We start from the raw sequence: 24,000 nt of genomic DNA, 5'->3' as shown, positions 1-24,000 counted from the left end.
AATGTTTTTCACAACAACAAATGTATCGGCAAATGTGCGATTACCGACTCTGAACTGAACATGAGTTATGCCTATGACGTTTAATTCATTATTTCCTATACCTGAAAGTCTGATTCCTGATTTTTCAATCGGAAAGTTCGAAAACAACAAATGATGCGTCTTCAAATCCATAATATTACGTGGACTACCAGAGCCAAAAAATAACGTAAAGGATTTGTGTTCTAAATTTACAGCATATAAGGTTGGCCGTAACTCATTTTGGCTTATTATTGTATGAATTCGTTGCAAATCTACGGGAGCATGCACTGTTTTACTTAATTCGGCCGTGTGTTTCATAGGAAAATCTATTGTCTCACAATTATCTGATAAAACATTAAATTGATTATTCAATACTATTGATGTTGACATAAATGACCTTGACCCAACATCACTCTCTTCCCCTCTAGAGTTAACTATGTGGTATTTGCTTTGCTCTGCACATTCTGAAAATTAGGCTGACTTTGCGAGGTCTGGTTTGACGGCCCAGGCTCAGCGATATTTGAAGAAGTGTTTGTTTGTTTCGGACTCTGAACTGCATTGACATTTTGTTGTTTCTTTTTATTGTTAAAATGAGGATTTTTCTTTTTATTTCCATATGGAACTGACTGTGGAATTGACTGTGTATTTCTAGGATATTGTTGTGTCTTACGCGCGTAACATTGACTATAAGAATGTGATCCTGTGTTGTGAACTGAACAAAATTTCGTTCTACAGTCTGCGCTTATGTGACCTTGACGTTTGCAGTTGTAACACGTCACTCCCGCTACTGGATTATTAATTACGTTCACTGTTTGTGGTTTTGTTTCATTCTTAGCAAAAACTTGAGTTAACACGGGATCGAGATCTGGACACTTGGACATGTGTTTCTTTATCTGTTTATAGACATCCAATTCCGTACTTGCAGGCATTAACTTCTTATCAAAGCACCGCACTAAAGCTTCAGGCAACATAAGTGTCATGCAAGTTAAATACATTAATCGTAAAAAATCTTTCACGGAGATATTATCGTTAGTAACCCAAGTGGAATTACCTAAAATGTCCTGATATTCGTTAAGCCTATCAGCTATGAGAGCTGCTCTCTCAACAACATTAAGCCGATTCATAGTGGCTTGATTAAGTGTATTTCGTAACGTTAACACTACATCCAAAGCTTCCTCACCCCCATAGATCGCGCGTAACCTAACTCTGAAATCATCCCAAGTAACTGCTTCCTGAAATGAAACACCTCTTAAATACGCACTCGCATCCCCCTTAGAAAAATCTATAAAACTTTTAGCTTCTTGTAATTGTACAAAAGGATCTACGATTTGTTTGGCATTTAAATGGGCATCAACGGATGAAATCCATGACTCCACATTTTGTGGCAAGAACCCGTTGACACGGCCTTGAAAAGGAAGGATTGCTGACCTGGCATTTACAAGCGTCACAATTGGAGGAGGATTAGCCTGGCCTACACCACTAGGTCCAGGGGTAGGGCTGACAGGAGGAGCCATGACTGCTGTATTCTTTTTTTTTCTATCTCTTTGACCCCTTTCAATCCTATCAAAATATCTATATGAGTACAGACGCCCACTGCGTAAACGCATATGTATAATAAAATTCCCCCAACAATGTTACTAATCCCAATACATTTCCCCCCAAGAGTTTATGAAAGAAAAAGGAATTAGCACAAAGAAAGAAAAATTCTAAATGAGAATTCGGAGTTTCTTATAAAAAAGTTTAGGAATTCACTCACCCCAGTAATAATTGACTAACGACTTGTGATAACTACACTTCACTGCCCAAACTGAAATGAATACAAAATCTCTGTACTTAGCTTTATATGAAGGCGACTCGTCGTCTCTCTCTCTCTCTCTCTCTTGATGTTTTGTTAGCGATGTCTCGTTCTAGTTTCTTGTAGAATGTAGTTCTTCCTGGATATGTTTTGCAATTGTTGAACGCCAGTCCTTGGGTTTCCTAGGATGTTGATTGAAGATTCTATTTGTATACTAACATATGTTGGTGTTAGCATTTCCGTTGGACTTAGTCAAAATTGTAGATTCTTGTAGATAGTTTTGAGTTCTTGAAGATCTTTATCAGGTATTACAGCTTTTATTTTGAAGTCTTGAAGATCATTCTCTGGTTTTACAGCTTTTATGTTGAAGTCTTGAAGATATATCTCTGGTTTTACAGCTATTTATTTTGAAGTCTTGAAGATATTTCTCTAATTCTTAGAGTTTAATCGCTGCCTTAGAGTTTAACCGCTGTCTTTGAGTTTAACCGCTGCCACCATTTATTGGTGTGCTACTGTCTTAAGCACACATTTGAGTATGAGTTGTTTTCAGATGTATTTAAATGGTTTATTGAACACATCTTAGTGGTTTTTAAGTTTTATTGTGAATAAACAACTGAGTTAAACATCTCCATCACTGGAGGAAGCTGTGTTGGTCCACATGACCAATTCTGGTGAAGTTTAGATATGAACTGAACAAATTACCGATATCACAAATATCGTATGCTTGCTTTAACTTAACCAAGTGACGGAATCGGAAGACACCTGCATCCGGTGACGTCACAAACTTTCACACGAAGAGACAATGTGTTGACATTAAGAAAGAATGGCAACTCAGCATCTTACATCCTGCTTACAATTTGAGTTGACCATAGCAAATCTCACGGTTAGCTCTTCCAACCAACATGACATATTACGTCATTTGTTTTAAACATGTAATATTACTATTCTAACTATTACATATATGTATATACATATATATATATATATATATATATAATGTATATACATATATATATGTATATACATATATATATATGTATATACATATATATATATATATATATATATATATACGAAAGAAAATTTCAACCTTAGCAAATGTGAGTGGAAGCTTTTTTTTCACTAAAAAGTAAATATACCTTAAATTTTAACCAATTTCTTCTATTGTCCATTTTTATCCAATTTTTTTTTTCAGGCTAAGAGTATGGCTAAACGCCTTATTTGAATTTAAAAGTAATATTTCTCTTAAAAGAAAATCTTTGTGAGGAAACGTAAGAAAAGGAACTAGAAATAAGAATTAATCGGGGGTTTAAATTCCCAAGTGAAAGAAAACGAGACGCTATAACGATCATCAAAAAATGAAGCAAAGCAGTAAAATCTATTAATGGACCGGATTGGATTATAAAATTTAGGCCTCAAGTCTAGCACTGGGTTGAGCAAAGCTGGTTTTGTAAAATGAATCAAAAGTTTGACGATGCCTTGCTAAGTTAAAAAAAAAAAAAACTGTAAATTAAAAGTCTACATTTACTTTAATTCGTAAATATTAATGGAAATATTAACAACTAGCAAACGCGGCCGGTCAAAATGACAGCTAAATATTTAGACAGTCACTCACGCACCCCCTCCCATCATGGTATGACTACTCTCTCTCTCTCCCTATCCGAAGGATGGGGGAGAGTTGAGCATGACTGGAAAAAAGTTCCCAAGAGAGATTAGTTCACCAAACGTTCAGCTGGGCTCCATAAGGCACTAGAAGACTTGAAAGACCAAGGCCTATATGGTTAAGGACAATGAAGCGGTAAGTAGGAGGTGATGAATTAAGTATTAATTTAAAAGCTTAAGATCGAAATGATAGGCAATATTTAACCGGGGCCTTTTACGTGAATAGCCGTAGGAAATGATGATATTTATATATACCGATATATACTGTATATATATATATATATATATATATATATATATATATCTATATCTATATCTATATCTATGTATATATATATATATATATATATATATATATATATATATATATATCAATCAGGCATTTGCTTATTATTTTATAATGGAGATAACAATTTCCTAAATATATTTGCATTTTTTTTTTCAATAGCTCAACATTGTTAAATATAACTCCTCTGCCTCTCGGTAGCTTTAAAACAACACAGAAGCTAAAATATGATTATTCTATTCCCTTTATATTACAATTATTCTATTCCCTTTATATAACAATTATTCTATTCCCTTTACCTAACAACATCAACAACAAGTATTCCTCTTGTGCCATCCTCGAATGGATCGAGGCTCCTCTCAAACAGAGGATGCATTTTCATTCCCAAAGGAACCGAGACTTAAGCAATATATTCTTCTGCCTAAGTAAACTAAAAGCTGCTTGGTAGACTCGGTGCAGGAAAAACTGAATGCGATTAATTCAATCTGAAAATGCACGTCTAAGATTGAAAAGCTTAAGAACAAATTGCTGAGAGAGAGAGAGAGAGAGAGAGAGAGAGAGAGAGAGAGAGAGAGAGATTTGGTGGGGTAGTGATGAGATGTTATTGCTCGAAAAAAAAAAGTACGGACCTAACTAAAATGCTAGTCAAATTCGAGTATTATTATTATTATTATTATTATTATTATTATTATTATTATTATTATTATTACTCTCGAAGCTACAACCCTAGTTCGAAAAGCAGGATGCTATAAGCCCTAGGGATCCATTGTCTTAAAACTGTTATTGTTGGGAACATTTGATATCAACAAATTGGTGAAATATTCTTAAAATTTAACATCATATGAAGCTGCTGATAGCTATAGTATTCTGTCTATATCACCAATAAGGGAAAATTAGTGCTATTGGTACCAAAAGATTATGATTGAAAAATAATTTAGTTCTAAAATCCTGAAAATGGATGACCGTGACGTGAAATATGGGATTTAAAGTTAGATGTGTTGATTATGAATGGCAGAAGAGAGAGAAAGAGGTAATTTTGTTGCTGCACACAAATCATAGAGGCCGGACCTTGTTTTCAAACTCAGACTGTTGGGAGTAGGTTGGTCTTTTATTAGCATCATTATTGAATTTTTAAATAATAGACCGCAAAAAGGCACCATAGTGAGTATAGGAATGTGATACCTGGTGTTCTTCAGGGTACTGTTCTTGGCCCATTACTTTTCATACTAGATACACATAATTGTAGTTTGGCCTAAAAGAGAAGCTTATTGCATATGCATGTCTTTTTTAAGATTTTCGGTGATTAGTATGTTCTGAAGAAATGTTTTAAATTTTACATTGTCTTGTTTCGAGCATTGTTCTCCTGCCATGTCTTCAGCTGCTTAATCTTTAGTTGTATAAGAACTTGAGGTCTGTTAAATTTCTTATCCCAGAACTGGATATTAATATGTGGCACCGTCATTCAGATAGTTCGTTATGCATGTTGCATGAGATTTTTCATAATTCTGACTATCCTTTGCATTTAGATAATTCCAGACTGGATCATTTTGTACATAGCACAAAATATGTAGTAAATTCCAACAGTCTTGCCTTCATCATAAGGCCCAACTGTACAAAGTATTCTAAAAGTTTTATTCCATCTGTGACCAGATCGTGGTCAGGCAGTTTAATCCTTAGAACTTCAGAAGTTTAAACTTGCAGCGAATGTTTTAATGTTGAACAGGTTGATGTAAGTCTGTCTTCATGATTTATATAAGATAGATCTATTTTAATGTCGTTACTTATCTTAATATACTTTGTTTTCATTCAACATTTGACCTGCTTTTCCAAATAGGATCATAGCTTAGCTAATAATAATAATAATGATAATAATAATAATAATAATAATAATAATAATAATAATAGCTATAAAAGCACCCTGAGACTGCAAACCTCCGCCACGACAGCTTATTTCTCGAAACCAGCTTGGTTTTCCCTGAATCAATTTAGACCGTAAGCGTATTTGAAGTCTACGTGACAAACATTTGCAAATTTGGGGTTGAGGTTAGGGTTAATTTTGTCGACCTTTTGCTCGACCTTGACTTCATCCTTTGATATAGGACTTTCAAAATTGAATAACTTCCACGTCTCAACATAGCAATTAATCTCTTAAAGTTTCACTACTCTACCTGTATGAGTGAAATTGTGGCCCGGAAATTGTTACCAAACAGACAAACAGGGGCAAAGACATAACCTCCTCCCAACTTCGTTGGCGGAGGTCACAGATATGAGGTTATGAAACTTGGTTAAAATTATTAGTTTATATTTTATCCCTTTTGAAACCAATTGAATAACTTTATATCTTTACTTTCAAGATTTCAAGTTACAATTCGTCACTTCGAGGGAAAGTTATTGTTTCTGCTCGAAGTATTTGTTTGTTTTGTTTTTTTATGGTGAAATATTTCATCACCATATTCTTTTAATAGTTAGTTTGCTTTAGATATGTTTACGCGGTAATTAAGAAGACATTAGAGAGAGAGAGAGAGAGAGAGAGAGAGAGAGAGAGAGAGAGATACGTTATACCTTTCCAGGAGGAATTGCAACATTAGTGAAGTTCTCAGTACCTATTCCCTCTCCGGCATGTAGCCTCTAACTTATAAATATACTGAAATATATATATATATATATATATATATATATATATATATACATCATCAGCCGTTACTAGTCCACTGCAAAAGAAAGGATTCAGACATGTCCTTCAATTTGCGTCTGTTTATGTCTTTCTGTGTCGGTTCAAACTTCCCTAGTTCGTTGATCCATCGACTTCTCTTCCTTTCTCTGCTTCTTTTACAAACTCTAGGGACCCATCCTGTTATTCTTAATGTCCATCTATTGTAAATCATTTTCATATGCCCTGCCCATGTCCATTTCTTTTTCTGTCAAGTTTGTAGAATATCCTCTACTTTAGTTTGCTCTCTTATCCATTTTGCTCTTTTTTCAGTCTCTTGGAGTTTTTCCCATCATTATTCCTACTATAGCTCTTTGAATTGTAACTAGTTTATGTTCTAAGGCTTTAGTAAGTTTCCAAGTTTCTGATGCATAAGTTAATACTGATACTGATAGGACCATCTCATTAGATAGTTCAATTTTCACAGAAAGTGGCATTATACTTTTCATAATCTAATTTTGTTTACCAAATGCTCTCCATGTCATGCTTATCTTTCTTTTAATTTTGGTTTTGTGTCCTGGGGAAACACACTGTCTGTCTTAAGTACGTAGATTCAGTAACAATATCCAGAGTGTTCTAACATGAGGTTCTTCTATTCCTTGCTTTTAAAGGGCTTTCATTACTGCTGAGGTTTTGACAGAATCAAATGCTTCCTCATAGTCTATGAATGCCATACATAATGGTTTGTCATACTCTTGATTTTTCCATTAGTTGGTTAATTACAAAGATATGGTCAGTTGTTGAATACCCACTTTTAACGCCTGTCTGCTCTCTTGGTTAATTCAAGTCTGGTTGTCTTTCTGTTCGGGCTAATATGATCTTTGTAAATATTTTATATATTACGCAGAGTAAATTTATTGGGCGGTGATTTTTCAGGGCTTTTGTGTCTTCCTGTATGTGAATTAGTATAACGACAACGCTTTTCCAAGCTGTAGGTATAGAGCATTCTTGCAGATATTTGGTGTAGAGTGCAGCCAGAATTAATACTATGAAATACCCTCCGTCTAGTATTAAATCAATTGTTAAGCCATCTTTTCTTGCTGCTTTGCCTCTTTTCATGCGTTTTGATGCTTTCTTGACTTCTCCGACGGTTACGTTTGGTATGTGCTCAGGTGTTTCATTATTTCTATTGATGAAGTTATTTCTTATATCACTATTGTATAGCATTGTATAGAAATCATCAGCAATTTTTATCGCTACATCTCTAATTTGGATAATATTTTCATTTAAATCCTTTAAAGCAAACATCAAGTCTTCTTTCATCAATTTGAGGCTTCTTCCTTTCATTGGTGTTTCTTCAGTTTTGGTCTGACTGTGTTTACGAATATCTTGATTTTTTTTTTCTTTCATCTCTCTTGGATTTCACCCCCTCATTTCCAATCTTTTCTTTATTAGTTTTTTTGGTCTTTTCAGGTAGTTTTCTTTGATATATTTAGGAACTCTTCCACCTATCTCTTGTCCTGATTCCAATGCAATTTTTTTTAAATTACTGTTTATTTCTTCTTTACTTTCTTCCATTTCTTCATGTACTGGGAGTACCTATTTTGTATTGGTAAAGTAAACTCATCAGATTTTTCTCTTATTCCAGGAGTTTTTTATTTTCTTTCTTAAAATTAATTGTTCTCTCTCTGTCTTTAGATCTAAATAAATTTTGCTTCTCACACTGTTACATCTTTATATATATACTGTATATATATATATATATATATATATATAATATGGACAGATGTATGTATGTATATATACTCTCTCTCTCTCTCTCTCTCTCTCTCTCTCTCTCTCTCTCTGTATATATATATATATATATATATATGTATATATATATATATATATATATACACACACAAATTGTTATCTTGACTTTTAGTCATATTTTGGTCCTCTGTTGAAAGCTACTGTCTCTTGTTTTTTTTTTTTCATTCTTTATCCTACTTTCTAACCACATTTTTAAAACCATATTCTTTATCTTTAAGTCTTCAGGAAAGAAATGGCTATACATAGTCATACAGTACATTCATATCTGAATTCTTTTGCCTTTTTTTAAAAGTAAACCGAATCTTTCTTGAAGGCCTAGAAAAGCTTAATATCCTTTTTGATATCCCTTTTTCGAAGCTGAAACTATTTCCAGGAATTCCAGCAAATCCAGCTTTCTCTTTCTCCTCCGAGTTAATGGTGCTTTAATTATCTCTCCCGAACAGAAAACTTAAGTGTTTATTTCTAACTCTGATGCTTCTACGAAAAGCGTATCCGAATTTCACCCTTCCTCTCAATTCTTGTTTCGTTTCTTGTTATTACTTTACACAGTCTCATGTAATTTAAAGAAAATTGAAGGCAGGGTAAACTTTGTGGTTTGATGCCATTCCTCTTTTGTTGATTTTGGAGTTTGTGAATTAGTTTATTCGTATTTTTCTCTTCGTCATATTAAATATTGTGTTTTTAATTGTTTAGTTCTCTCTCTCTCTCTCTCTCTCTCTCTCTCTCTCTCTCTCTCTCTCTCTCTCTCATGCAGAGATAAAAAAGCATATAAAGATATATCTAAAGGGTGTTTTAAATGTGTATACTGTATACCATACATACATTCCAACTTCTTTTAGCAAAATACTTATCTCTTGTCTCATCCTAAAATTTGGTATTGAGTTTTAAATGCATTGACAGTCTGCATGGTATCATTTAACCAAGAGAGTGTTTGTTTATGTATTTCCAAGGATTAGGGGATTCAGTACAAATGTTCTTAACGTTTCTTAAATACATGAAAACATTTAGATTTTTGTTTATTTAAATCACATTATGACTCAATAGGCTAAGTAATTAATCTTTTCCCATTGGAAAATATTTGTACTTTTTTAATGTTGTTTTAACAGCAAACACATTATCACCTGTCTATTAATGAGTCTCGATTCGCACATCTTATCAAAAGAGTCACGAGACCCTCGCAACCAGTTCCCGGAATGAAATGTTTTCAGTTATTGTTGACTTCGTCAATGTTTGTCCAAGAAGTTTAGCTGGGGTCCGATACCTCCCTATGGCTGGGAGGCGGAATTCCTAAGGCAAATTGCAAAGTAGTCCAAAAGGAGCCGAATCGTTTCTAAACTGTGGATTTTCTTGGAGAGAGAGAGAGAGAGAGAGAGAGAGAGAGAGAGAGAGAGAGAGAGAGAGAGCTCTGGATAGCTCAGAATTGTTCCGAACGAAGGCATATACCGGTTTGTTAAACATTATTCATGGGAATGCTTATTAATTGGTTGTACAATAATTGCTATGATTTTTTAACTTCAATTGATTTTTAGAATTTCTCTCTCTCTCTCTCTCTCTCTCTCTCTCTCTCTCTCTCTCTCTCTCTCTCTCTCTCACATGATGTGCCATAGAGACATTCAAATTAAAGATTGATCAATATTATATCGTATCAAGTTAAAAATAGTTATAGTTAAAGTTAATCAGTTTTGAATCTTCATTTAGATATGTTGTAATGATAGATTTAGATGGGAAGTGGAGAGCAAACGGTAAACCAAAAGATAATTGCAAATATAGACAGAGTTCCCTTTAGTGACAGGTTATAGTTTCTTTTAGGTACACGCTCTTAATGATTAGGTTATCTATTCCCTTAATTGTGTGAATTACTTTTAGCTAATTTATGAATATTAAAGAAAAACAGGATTAAGTAATAGTGAAGCAGCTTTTATTTATTTAGAGATTATTTCGCAATACAGATGCTATTTGAAAGAAGATATGTCTTTGTAAGAGTTAAGATATTTCTAGGAACTGTTTTGCATTTCTCAGTTACAATATTCCGGATTTTTATGCATCATGGATTTACAGCTCCTATTCTAAATTGCAATGCATTTGCAATAGATTCTTCATGGAAAGTTACATATGTGTTTTTTCTTTCTGCAACAAGCTAGGACGAGTTAGTAGATATGCATGTTCACACAGAATGTCATATTTACACACACTCCTACATGGTTATATATATATATATATATATATATATATATATATATATATACATAAATACACTTTATTTATCTATCTATCTATCTCTATCTACCTATCTAAATATCTCTCTCTCTCTCTTTATATATATATATATATATATATATGTGTGTGTGTGTGTGTGTATGTTTGTGTGTATTCAAGTGAATGAAGTCGCTAATCCAAAAATCTCGAGTCATATAAGGGGTAATAGCTGTATAAGACAACTTGGTATGAGACGATTATACAGTATATAAATGGTCAACATCACTTAAGCATCAGACTGAAAATACTTTTCCGCAAAAATATAGTCAGAATATCATGGCAAACTTTGGGATAAGACTGATTGGGATATTGTGTAAAAATAGGGACAAAAATAAGTTCTTTCACAAACTTTGCAACCTCGGATTTTGCAATGAATGAAAGAAGCTCTTCATTGCACAACGGAAAAGGAGAGAGAACTATTGCCATCGCCGCACTCTCGTCAGTTTGTTCCTCCAGGAAGTTTTTTTCTGGTCCATAATCACCTTTCGTCTCGCCCTTTTCCTTTAATGATCATCTTATGCTGGGTCTTGACATGAATTCATCATTCTGTCTTGTTTGCAGAAGCACAGATAAAAGAGCAGCGTTGGGTGTAAGGTTGACTCTCTTTCTATTAATGTGAATTTAATTTTAAGGGAACTTACAGCAGATTCTTGTTCTGATGAGTGGCATGGGATTGCAGTGAAAAAATGAGAGAGAGAGAGAGAGAGAGAGAGAGAGAGAGAGAGAGAGAGAGAGAGAGTTGATTTTTAAAACTCGATAATACTTCATTAAATTTATTTTATTTCGTGTCATGATTATGATTTAGTTTCAGGATTTTTTATCCTTCATATCTCTCTCTTCGGTAGTCTAGACTGCAATGGAGTATATTATTTTATTAATTCTCTACACTATCTTGAATTCTTACTCTTTCTATACTTCTTTTTGTCTTCTTGTGATGATAATCTTGATTTTCACTCTCCTTCAGGAAGGTCTTTGTTATGCTCCAGGATCAGCTCGAGGCAGCTTCAGATGTCAAGCCTTTCTTCAAGATCTTCCAAGTATGTTCATATTTTTTTCTTGCATTTACTCATTACCTTTATTCTATAATTTGTTTTTCACTGTACTTTGTCCAAATTTTTTAACTTCATGTATTCATATACCTTCTCTTATAATAGTTTATCTCTTTTGCTTCGTGTTTTGTTTCTAGATTATTTTCCGTCACATTTCCCCCCTTTATTTAATTGCCTCATATCCATATATAATTACTGAGTTTTCTTAACATTCCAACCATTTTTATTACATCCTTAGTCCTTTTCCATAATAGCATTTACATTCTCCTGCTGCTGTTGAGCTGTCCTTTCAGTATAACCACAATATCCCGGAAACTACAAAACTGTAATTAAACATTACATTCCTACTGACAAACCAGTCGATAAAAATATTACCTAAACTTCAAGTATATGTTGAACTTGGCCAAAGCAGATATATACAGTTGGACACAAGAATTACCGCCTCACCTGGCTTTTAAGAAGGGTTGTGTTTAGGGTTTAGCGTTGTGGTGGCCAATGTGGTAACGTCCCTGACAGGTGAACGCTAGACTGGGGTTCAAGTCCCGCTAAAATTCGCTGTTTCTTCGGTCGTTGCAATCTTACCGTCCTTGTGAACAAAGGAGGGGGTGTTTAGCAGAGCCTAATGGTCTATCTGCTGAGTCATCAGCAGCCATTGCCTGGCCCTGGTTGGTCCTAGCTTGGGTGGAGAGAAGGCTTAGGGTCTGATCATATGTAAATATGGTCAGTCTTTATAGTACTGCAAAAATGTGAAATATTTGGAAGAATTCAGGGTTTGGTGAAACAAGCATGAAATTTGGTGTGCAGGTATCCTATACCTCAATGAGGATATTTAGATATAGGGCGATCTCAGATTTGAACTGTGATGAAAATGCCGGCCATTTTCAACATAGCCGCCATCGCTCATTTTAAATTCTTTGATATTGTAGATTAAATCAATTCTAGGTGTGGGAATGTTTTTATTTTGTATTATAGATCATACATCAGTAATTATACTGTCCACATAACAGTTGAAATTGCACATCATTAGTAGTTTGAACAAAATAATAAGACTTTATCGCCTTTACAGCATGTTACAATTTTTCTAGGTGTTAGAATATTTTTATTCTTATTATAGCTTATTATAGTCTAATTATATATCAATGGAAATTGTGTTGAAAGGTAATTAACAGTTTTCTGTGTAATGCATCAAGCTGAGCACTGTCCACTCTACTGACATAGAGCAGTACACTGAAGAGCCGCCTTCTCGCATTTCCTGCGTCCTTTGCAGTCATTCTTGTAGCCACATTGCAAAAGTTCCCTGCCTGCTTTTGGTAGGGTTGTCCAGTTGATACTCCATCCACCACCAGGTTTCGTACTCCAACCCCATTCACTTGGTGATGGAAGCTCTGGAGCAGGGGTCATCATATGGGCCCAACAGGGACCAGCCTGGTAGGCAGCTCTCTTGGTGTGCTGGATGAGTGCAGCCTGTGAAGGAAGCAGACTATCAATAGCTCTGCCTTTCTTGGTGGACAGGTGTTTCCTTGCCTGGTTCACACCCTCCTCTGTGCTGGTGTGATCATACAGCAGCAACACAAATCTCTCCAGTAGATGCATCAACTTATCAATGGAATGTGTGTCTGGCATGGCACCCAAAGAACAGAATGCTGGTGTGACTTCTCCATAATTGGTCCAGGTGTCCCATGCAGTTTTCTTGCCTCTACCGCCAAAACAGGACACAGTGTCACAACCAGTAAAGGCGTGGAACATCGGCAAAGCCACACATCAGTAAGGACCAAGAGCTTTGGTGATTTCATGAGCAGGGATGAACCTAAAGTATTCCCCAACTCCAAAGGCAATCCACAGTTCAGAGATGTTGAGGCGATTTGCTGATGTTATGGACAGGACTACCACATCTGTATCAGTTGTGCATATTGACACTTTACTGTACCCCTGTAGGACGGCATCCTGTAGGTGAAGAATGATTAGAGTGTCAGCCTCCTCATGTGTGCATGGCACTAGAGCTGACATGTCCTAGCGATTGGAGCAAAGAATTCCAGTGCCTTTTGTGGTGATGAGATGTTTTTTGTTGTCAATTTCTGCCACATTAGAAGCCAAGAAGGAGAATAGCTCTGTCTTGTTGCCATCAATGCAGAGAAACTTTTGCCAATTTCCAGGAACTGCACTTTGATGGCTTAACTCTCTCCTAACTCCCTTTCTTCTCTTGCTGCGAGTGTCTGCCTTCAAGCTGTCTGCCATTTACAAATCCCAGACAATGTCAAGTCTGTCTACATGCTGCAGCGCGGATATGACATACGGCACAAAGACATCAGAGGCATAACTTTGGAATGTCTTTGTAGTCCCTAGTCGCAGCATCTTGATGTTGCCAGCACCATCCATGATATTGACTTGTACTCTGGGGGTGGAGAGATCCTCTTTCACTGGGATAAGGTTTTCTAGGCAGGGCATCAAGTTAGACTTGTTGCCAGTTCTCAAGCCTCCCATTGAGATAGGGACGGTGGACAGGCCTGGTTTTCGTGTTGAAAGAACTCGTCCAAATCACCATGGTGTATCTGGGACATAATGAATAGTATGGAGAAGAGCGAACAGTCATTCCTCAGATATTACATCTGAAACTGTTTCCTTGACCTCTCTCTGACTGGTAGTTGACTGAAAAGATAAAAATTGTTCATCTTGATGGGATCTGTTATAGGCACTGTATGGTTCACAAGCCTCTCTTTAACATAGGTCTCATACTGCTCGAGTCCAGCTTTCTCTATTCGCTGGACTGTCTACCACTGCTGTATCCACAACATCTCTGCTGCCCAGAACAAGGAGATCAATGCTGTATTCAGCAAACGTGTTCCTCATTTCTTCCATAGCTCGGCTCAGTGATCGCATATCTTGTGTAAATGCTATCTGTGCATGTTTCTTCTGTTCATGATGACGTACATCTGTGTCCTGGCCCCTTCTCGGTAGATCCTTTAAATTCCTGAATTAAACGAGCCATCTCAGGACCAGATACCATCCAGCGACAAAGAGCTGCAGGGTTCTCTTTCAGGCCCACAGCACCGCCGTCTCCTTTCACAGAAGCAATGTTCTACTCATGGGCCTGGTCAATAGCAACAGCAGAGAATGCACCTTTTGACTTCTTGACTACAAATTTCCCCTTCAGAAATTCAGCAGACATTGTGATTGAGCTTCTTCAGTGACACCATGTCCCTTATGTGGATCAGCACCCATCTCAAGTAGTGTGTATGGTCCAGGGCGAAAAACCAAGGGATGATCTTGGACAGGGCCTCTATGTATAGCATGAAGTTGGCCTCACATATCACTCTCACATAGACCATCGCAGCCAGCTCCAGCTGAAGGATCAAGTACCAAAATTGGAATCGAGGACATGCCTCAGACCTTGCATCACACCAGTCTTCAAATGACACCACTTCACTTGCATCTTCCAAGGTCTGGATGTAGTCGCTGTAGGCACTCTGCAGAAGTAGATACTGACTGCTGGTTGTGACTTGGTGAGCCCGTCTTGTTTGCATCACGTGGGATGCTTTTAAAAATGAATCTGATGTTCCACTGGTAGCAACCCCAGCCTGAATAAGTGCTCCTGTCCAGCCGTTGCCCTCCCGAAGATCTCCCAGGACCTAAGGGATGCTATCTCGATGTGTAGGCCACCAAACATCACTATGAATTGATCCTCGCCATAACTTGTAAGCCAGCTCCTTTGGATTTGCTTTGCCAGAGTGTAGAGTGGCTGGTTACATGTGAGAACTGGGATCTGGTCTGGGTTTAGGATATCGACTGCCGTCTTCACGATGTCCATTGAGTGGCGGATCATGGCTATGGAGTGTGCATTGTAATGGAAAAGGGGTAGCAAGGAAGTGAGAGCCACATTCACATCTTGTGGTCGTGCTGCTTCCTAGCTTGCATGGTATGCAGCCCAGGAGGTCATCTTGTCCTCCTTCAGGGTGTCAGAGTCCACCACCTGTTTCAGGTGCTCCAGCCAGCTGTAAAGCAGAAAGTAACATAATTATTTAAGTAGGTAAATGTAGGTACGATTGTCACGATTGAAAGTGTGTTAAGGACCTAATTTAATGTATGACAATGTTTAATGAATAATTAAAAACCTACCGATATTCCTTCTGCAAGGCTTGAGGTATGAGCTGACATTTGGCTCAGTTCGAACCTTCTTCCTTTGGCACCTGTGGGTGTTGCCTTGGGAGAGCAACAGGAGGTACATTCATAGGAAACACAGAGTCCCAGATCATACAAACGGTCTACCAGTTCACGCTTGCGAGACTTCGTGTGGACCATTACACCCAGGTAGATAGGCAGAGGTGTTTCCCTTCCTTGGTTGTCCCTTGTGGTACATGGAGCCTGCTATTTCTCCCAACAACATACCATGCTATTGGACATCAATATCTGAGAAACTGTTAGCACTGGCTGGGGCATTGTTGAAGAGGAAGACTGTGCCTTGATGTTTGGCCCATTCATCACCATAGCAACAAATGCTAACAGAGACAGTGGAACAGAATTTTCCTGACTATTGTGTTCAAAAGAACCACCAAACTGGTTTTTCATCTTGAACATGTCTCACCTCGCTATATTTGCAGTCTTGACAAGATAAACGCCATCATCATCAGCATTATGCTCACATGCTTTTCTCAGTGCTCCTCCAATATCTTCGTTGGAAATGAGGATGACATCTCGACCTTGCTTATGAGCTTCCATGTATGGAAAGTAGGCCAGTATTCTCTTTTTGAGCTAAGTGGAGTGGACACGTCCTGCAATGTCAGTCCGAAGTTGTTCTAGCCATGTTATGTACAGATTGACAAGGTCGGCGAGTTTGAAGATGGGTGCCACTAAACTGTCCATTCAAGTATCTTCAATGTAAGATACTAGTTCAGCAAGTGCAAGGCCATGATTCATTTTGTCCACACCAGACTCTTCAGATGTTTTGTTTTCTCTAGCTCTGTTGTACAAAGAGAGTAAGCATGGCAGATGGTACAGGTTTCTTGGGCAATCAAGTCTCCTGAACTCAGTTAGGCCAGTAGGGATTTGTATTGCAATTTAAATGCAGCCTTCTTGACATTGACATCAAGACCAAATGTTGATGCTTTTCAAGTCACAGACTTCTTATCTGGTGCAGGTTTGTCACAGAATAAACAGGTTTCGACAGAAGCACGTTTCACACCAACACACTTGCGGGTGAACTTCTTCGAGCTATCAGCAGAGCAATCGGCAGCATCGTTTGGGGATTTCTTCCGCTTCTCTGCACGCTTTAGTTTTGTTCTGTTATAGAGGAGCCTACATGAGTCGTGCCACTTGGCCTTGTGCTGCTGTAGTGTTTCTTCAATTCCATTCCCATCATCAAACTTTGAAAGTTTGATTGATGTGGACAAACAACCAATCCTGTCAAAACCTACAAGAAGTTCAGCTATTGTCTAGTACCCTGCTCCCTGTGTGGTACATGTAGACTCGGCTGGACAGTGAAGCATCTCTGACTTGTCTTCCTGACAAAGAATGCACTTGTTCCAGTCAGTTTCTTGACCCTCCGTTGACATCCTTGGGAGTAGGGGATTCGCCACCTTGTAAACTTTAGCCATTGTCACACCTGAAAATAGAAAAAATGGGGTCAAATTATGTGAAAGTGATTAAATTTTGACTATAGGGCAGGAGAGGATAGGATTTTTATACTATAAGATAGGCTATAAGGGAGGGAACAGGGGAATTTTATAAGCTATTGTGTGTACTTCTGTTACCTACAAACACAGAAGAAATAATTCTTGGTTGTTTGATGCACTTGACGAAGTGGTCCTGATTACAAAATTGTAACATTCTGTAAAGGCGATAAAGTCTTATTATTTAGTTCAAACTACTAATGATTTGCAATTTCAACTGTTATGTGGACAGTATAATTACTGATGTATGATCTATAATACAAAATAAAAACATTGCCACACCTAGAATTGATTTAACCTACAATAAAGAATTTCAAATGAGCGATGGCAGCCATCTTGAAAATGGCCGCCATTTTCGTCACAGGTCATATCTGAGATGACCCTATATCTAAATATCATCATTGGGCATAGTCTACCTGCACACCAAATTTCGTGATTGTTTCACCAAACCCGCAATACTTTCACCTATCTGCTGTACTATTAAGGCATTTTCCTGCTTGATAGGACAATGTCATTGTCCCTTGCCTCTGCCATCCATGAGTGACCTTTAAACCTAATGTGAATTCATCTATATTTGGTGTGTTTTCAATATTAATTGAATATTGATATTACTAAAGGGGAAAGGATGTAGAAGTAATAGACAAAAAACTAATCATCCGAAATTGTAATTCCTTTGTGACCGGTAATGAACTCTCGACACCTGTGGTATGCAAGTTAAAAAATTCATAATTTGCAAAGTTATTCACCAGATTCTGCTATATCTATTCATTGTCCATAATCAAGCAAGTGTTATCTACGATCATCAATCATTCTGAAATCCAGTCATTACTTTTTCTCTTAACTCAGACATATACTGTGCGTTTATAAAGATATATATATATATATATATATATATATATATATATATATATATATGTATTTATGTATATATATGTATATACATAATTACATATGTACATGTATATATACATACATACATACATATGTATAGTATGTATGTGAATGTGTTTGTATATATTCGTGTATATGTATATATATATATATATATATATATATATATATATATATGTGTGTGTGTGTGTGTGTAAGTGTGTATGTGTATGTATACCCTTGTATGTATCTTTATGTGTATATATATATATATATATATATATATATATATATATATATATATATATATATATATATATATATATATATATGGTGCAAACAAGTACAATGTCGTACTTCCTTGTTATCTTGGAAAGGTTCCACAATGATGTAAGACGTGTTTGAAAAATTGGTGTATATTTGTAGATATTACAAAATACGTTTAGAGCTTTCGTCCATCATCTGTGGACTTGGTCACAAAAAAAAAAAAAAAAAAAAGTCCACAGATGATGGACGAAAGCTCTAAACGTATTTTGTAATATCTACAAATATACACCAATTTTTCAAACACATCTTACATCATTGTGGAACCTTTTCAAGATATATATATATATATATATATATATATATATATATATATATATATATATATATATATTCAAGTATATTTTTGTCGGCCATTCTTAATCTTTCAAGCAAATATAAAAATCAATAAATTGTACGAAAGAAACTAAATATAGCGTTACCGATGTTCAGATTGCTCAAAGATTTAAACATTCCCCGTTCGTAAATAAAATAGACTGTATATATATACAGTGATACCTCGGTACTCGACCATAATCCGTTCGAGATCCGTGTTCGACCTCCGATTTGTTCGAGTACCGAATTTTTTTTCCCCATAAGAAATAATGGTATATATTCTATTCCGTTCCCAAGCACTCGAACAGGCCCAAAATATTAATAAAACGTGTACCTAAACAACAATAATTATCTAAATGTGTATGAAATTGGTCAGAAAATCCTATAAAACAATTTTAAACCATTTACTGTACTAAAATAAAACAATTTTAAACCATTTTCTGTACTGTAGTGAACATACCTTTGAGCAGCGGTTCGATGGCATACAGGGATGGATGTGGAGAGGATGGAAGGGGGAGGTTACTGCTTGGAAGGAGAGTCCCCTTCCATGATGTGGCGGGGTAGTTCTCCTTCAGGAGTTGTTTCTCTCTCCAATGAAAGGGTGGGCAGATCTATTTCAGGGGTTTCTTCTCTTCTTTGTCTCTTCTTTGGAGGAGAAACAGGCTTTGATGTAGCAGCTTTCTTTTCTTTTGTGAAAAACTGGTCTATTGTTAATTGTTTCTTCCTCCTCTGCAGTATTCTTCGAAAATGATACATGACACTATCATTAAACATATGCACTGCCCGGTTTGCTACTGCAATTTCTGGGTGGTATTTTTCAGCAAAAGCCTGCACATCTGCCCACTTGGAACAAATTTCATTGATGAGAGAACTTGGAACATCCTCCCTTACCTCATCCTCTTCTGAAGATTCCTGCTCCACAATCAGATCCTGCTGCTGTTGTTGTTGCAGGTGCAACAATTCCTCCACAGTCAACTCGGTAGAATGGCTTTCTACAAGCTCATCAATATCATCCTTGTCGACCTCAAGCCCCAAACTCCTGCCCATGACAACAATTTCCTCAACGACATCAGTGTCATCAGAAATTACAGGGGTAGCAGTGCTTGGACCCGCCTCTGGTTGGAAACCTTCAAACTCCCTCTCTGTGACACATGATGGCCACAGCTTACGCCAGGCAGAGTTCAATGTCCTATAGGTCACACCTCGCCAAGCTTGGTCAATCATGTTAACAGAGTTGAGGATGCTGAAGTGTTCCTTCCAGAATTCCTTTAGGGTCAACTTCGTGTCACTGGTCACTTCAAAACACTTTCTGAAAAGGGCCTTGGTATAGAGTTTTTTGAAGTTTGAAATGACCTGTTGGTCCATGGGCTGGAGTATGGGAGTAGTATTGGGGGGCAAGAATTTGATTTTGATAAAGCTGTATTCTTCTTTCAAGTCATCCTCGAGACCTGGAGGATGTGCAGGAGCATTGTCCATAACCAGAAGACATTTCATTGGCAAGCTCTTTTCAATGAGGTAAGCCTTAACCTGGGGGGCAAACACTTCGTTTATCCACTCAGTAAAGAATTGTCTTGTGACCCAAGATTTAGTGTTCGAGCGCCACATAACTGGTAGTGCACTTTTACAAATATTATTTCGTTTGAACACCCGGGGGTTGTCCGAGTGGTACACTAACAAGGGTTTGATCTTGCAATCGCCACTTGCATTTGCACACAGCAACAATGTTAGCCTATCTTTCATTGGCTTGTGACCTGGCATCTTCGTCTCGTCCTTGGTAATGTACGTATTGGCTGGCATTTTCTTCCAAAATAACCCAGTCTCATCACAATTAAAGACTTGTTGTGCGATCAAATTTTGTTCATTTATGTACCGATCGAATTCCCCCACGTATTTATCGGCTGCAATTTGATCCGAACTAGCTGCCTCCCCATGCCTAGTAACACGATGAATACCTGTTCTATTACGAAACTTTTCAAACCAACCCCTGCTCGCTTTAAATGTAAATGAATCACTTTCACTGGTACTCGGACTTTTCTTCACTAATTCTTCATAGATATGCAACGCTTTTTCACAAATGAACGCTTCACTAACACTTTCCCCGGCCAACTGTTTTTCTTTAATAAATATTAAAAGCAACTTTTCCATCTCCTCAATCACTTGTGGCCTTTGCTTAGTTACCGCCGTAACTCCCGTTGCAACATTCGCCTTCTTAATCATTTCTTTATGCTTTAAAAACGTAGAAATGGTCGACTTCGCCATTCCGTATTCTACCGCTAAATCGGACACTCGTACACCATTCTCATATTTCGCTATAATTTCCTTCTTCAACTCGATCGTTGTTCGCACTGTTTTCCTCTTCTCCTTCCCCTTAACACTCATTACTTTCTTGGGACTCATTATGAAAGCTAAAAAAGCAATTAAAAGCACTGAAAATCACTAAATCACAACGAATGCTGATCGCGCGTTGTCTGAGTGACGCTCTCGAGAGAACTGATGCTTCCCGAACAAGCGAGAGTGGCCGAGATGGCGCGATCATCACAAAGCCCATGCGGTCGTCACGTGTTCGGCTGGTCGAGTACCAAATTTTTGGTCGAGCACCGCAGCAAAAATTTCTCGAAAATTTTGGTCGAACTCCGAATTGTTCGAGTATAGAGTCGTTCGACTACCGAGGTATCACTGTATATATATATATATATATATATATATATATATATACAGTATACACACACACACATATATATATATATATATATATATATATATATATATATATATATATATATATATATATACACAGTGTGTGTGTGTATGTATGTGTGTGCTTCTTGGTATGGTCTTTTGAAGTTTTCATAGTTTATATAAGAAAAGAAAATATCTTAATGCTGTTACTGTTCCTAAAATATTCCATTTTTAATTGTTCATTACTTATCTAGTAGTTTATTTATTTCCTTGATTCCTTTCCTCACTAGGATATTTTTCCCTCTTGGAGCCCTCGAGCTTATTATAAAATCCTGCTTTTCCAACTAGGGTTGTAGCTTAGCTAATAATAATAATAATAATAATAATAATAATAATAATAATAATGATGATGATGATGATGATGAAAATAATATAAACTAATAAACTTTATCTACATTAATAGGCAATGGTGAAGTCTTTGGCCAATCTGAACATAAGCTACACCATTAAAACCTTTCAGAGATTTTGCCTTTTTATTGGCTGAAAGAATAAGAAACACACTTGAAAAAAAAAGTGTATTCTTCTTGTTTCACATATTACTAAAAACTTTAGTTCTACCAAACATTTCAACTTTAAAAGAAACCGTAAACTCTCAATAGAAAACTGTTTTCTCACTTCAAGGGGACACTATATAAATATAACTTTTCCATCACCAAAAAATAATATTGAAAGCATATTAATTCATAATTCAACCAAGAGGAAGCCATTTAACGGGATTGATGATGATATTACAGATATCAATTTTATGCACCCACAAAATGAAAGTAGTTGATTAGCTTATATCAGAGGCATGTAGTGTTTGTATCCAATTCAGTTCAAATATATGTACCTTCCTGGGGCGGAAGTTAGAATTTAGGTAATGTTTTACTCTATTACGGGGTATTTCGAACAGAAAATATGGAATCCTGTAGTAAATAACGTGACTTAACCGAATTTGACCTTCATTTCAAACGCACACAAACAGAATAACATGTTGTTGCGGTTGAAATGAAGGTGAAAACCGGTTGAATTACGTTATTTACTAGAGGAAAACATTTATTCTCTGTTAAAATGTTTAAATATAATGGGTCTTGTTCCAATTCGGGCTCACTTCTCTCACCAGAAAACAAAAACATCAAGAACGTATGTAGGCTACTGACAAGCGGTATGTTGAGCTGTGCACGCTAACATTAGCAATGTTACGCTAACATTACCAACACTAAATATAATGGTTCTTGTTCCACCACTGGCTCGCATCGTTTGCAGGAAAATAAAACATCAAGCTCTTATGTACCGGCAAGCGGTAATGTTGAGTTGCGCACGTTCAAAAACTAGTAAAACTAACACAGAATTAAAGAAATTAATGATTTACTTCTATGACCGGGACGACAGTTATGAGTAATTCTATTGGTGGAGGCGGAGTTTATGCGCAGAGAAGGTTGAAAACTGCTATGTACAAACGAACGAACGAGACCGACTACAACCGACCCGTAGACTGTCAACAAATAAATGAAAAATATACCGTTAGTATAGGATATTCTGTAGATAATTAGCGTATTTTTTTTTCATCGGTTTATTTTACATCCAAGAAGGTAATGTGGCTTGTTTTACCATTATATACCGTTTCCCAGTATATTTTCCCCACCCAAAACCCCGAGTTCCCATGGGGGGTCCCCCATTATTGGTGGATATATATATATATATATATATATATATATATATATATATATATATATATATATATATGTATATATATATATATATGTATATATATATTTCTGGAACTATTCATTTGCGACAGGAACGAATATCATTTTTGAAGAGAACGGACGTTTTCTATACAAAAAAGTAGTTTTTTCCCTAGGTTACATTACCCTGTAATACAGTACAATAACACCAGAATTTACACATTTATTTTTATTGAAATATAATTTTCAACTTATTTTATATCTGTGTGAATGGTATGTCATATAATGTAAATTTGCCAGTTTGCATATTACTTTTAATCAGATGGTATTTTTATCATTGAATAATTATTTATGGTGGTGCTCAGTAACTTCATTGGTCCCAGTGCCTTGTCTCTGAACTAAATATTATAACAATCCAATCCCATTCACGTAATGTATGTGTGTTTTTATATGCAATTATTTATGTGTACGTTTATATTTTTGAAGATCCAATATTTTATCCCAAAACATTGTCCCTACGTTGAAGATATTAATACTACTGTAGAGTTCCAAGTACCGCTGTGCGTGTTTGTCTGTTTTTCATTTCTGTACGTGTATTCAAATGCAACTGTTCACACGACCCGTTAGGCAGACGGCGGCCCTCGGACGTCAGCCGTCCTAGTCGGCCCGGCTTTCTTTCCAAGAAACCTCGTCCGGTTTGACGGCCGTTAGCCATCCGTCGCAACCAACGGGTGGATGATGTTTTGTGTGAATGAGGACCTGTATCGTACCCGTTCGTTTTGTGGCCTACAACCCCGACTTTTCCTCATAGTATAGAGTCATAGAAATTAGTTATATTGTTGTTTACACCATGTATGAGAGGTTAATTGAACCTTTTCAATGGTATGAGGA

The 24,000-nt window shown here is 36.6% G+C and overlaps 1 protein-coding gene across 3 annotated transcripts in view; it reads left to right on the top strand.

Annotated features, from left to right (window-relative positions):
• The window catches only part of LOC137628728 (uncharacterized), a 597,116-nt gene that overhangs the window by 313,478 nt on the left and 259,638 nt on the right, over positions 1-24,000 (top strand). For all 3 annotated transcript variants that reach the window (XM_068359904.1, XM_068359921.1, XM_068359913.1), the window contains exon 3: positions 11,447-11,519. In XM_068359904.1, coding sequence (XP_068216005.1) covers positions 11,447-11,519 — 73 coding nt within the window. The remainder of the gene's footprint in view (positions 1-11,446; positions 11,520-24,000) is intronic.

The sequence above is a fragment of the Palaemon carinicauda genome, chromosome 2, assembly GCF_036898095.1.
Source record: "Palaemon carinicauda isolate YSFRI2023 chromosome 2, ASM3689809v2, whole genome shotgun sequence".
Taxonomy (NCBI): domain Eukaryota; kingdom Metazoa; phylum Arthropoda; class Malacostraca; order Decapoda; family Palaemonidae; genus Palaemon; species Palaemon carinicauda.
Note: the sequence above shows the minus strand (reverse complement) of the source record. Positions and strands in the feature narration are given on the sequence as shown.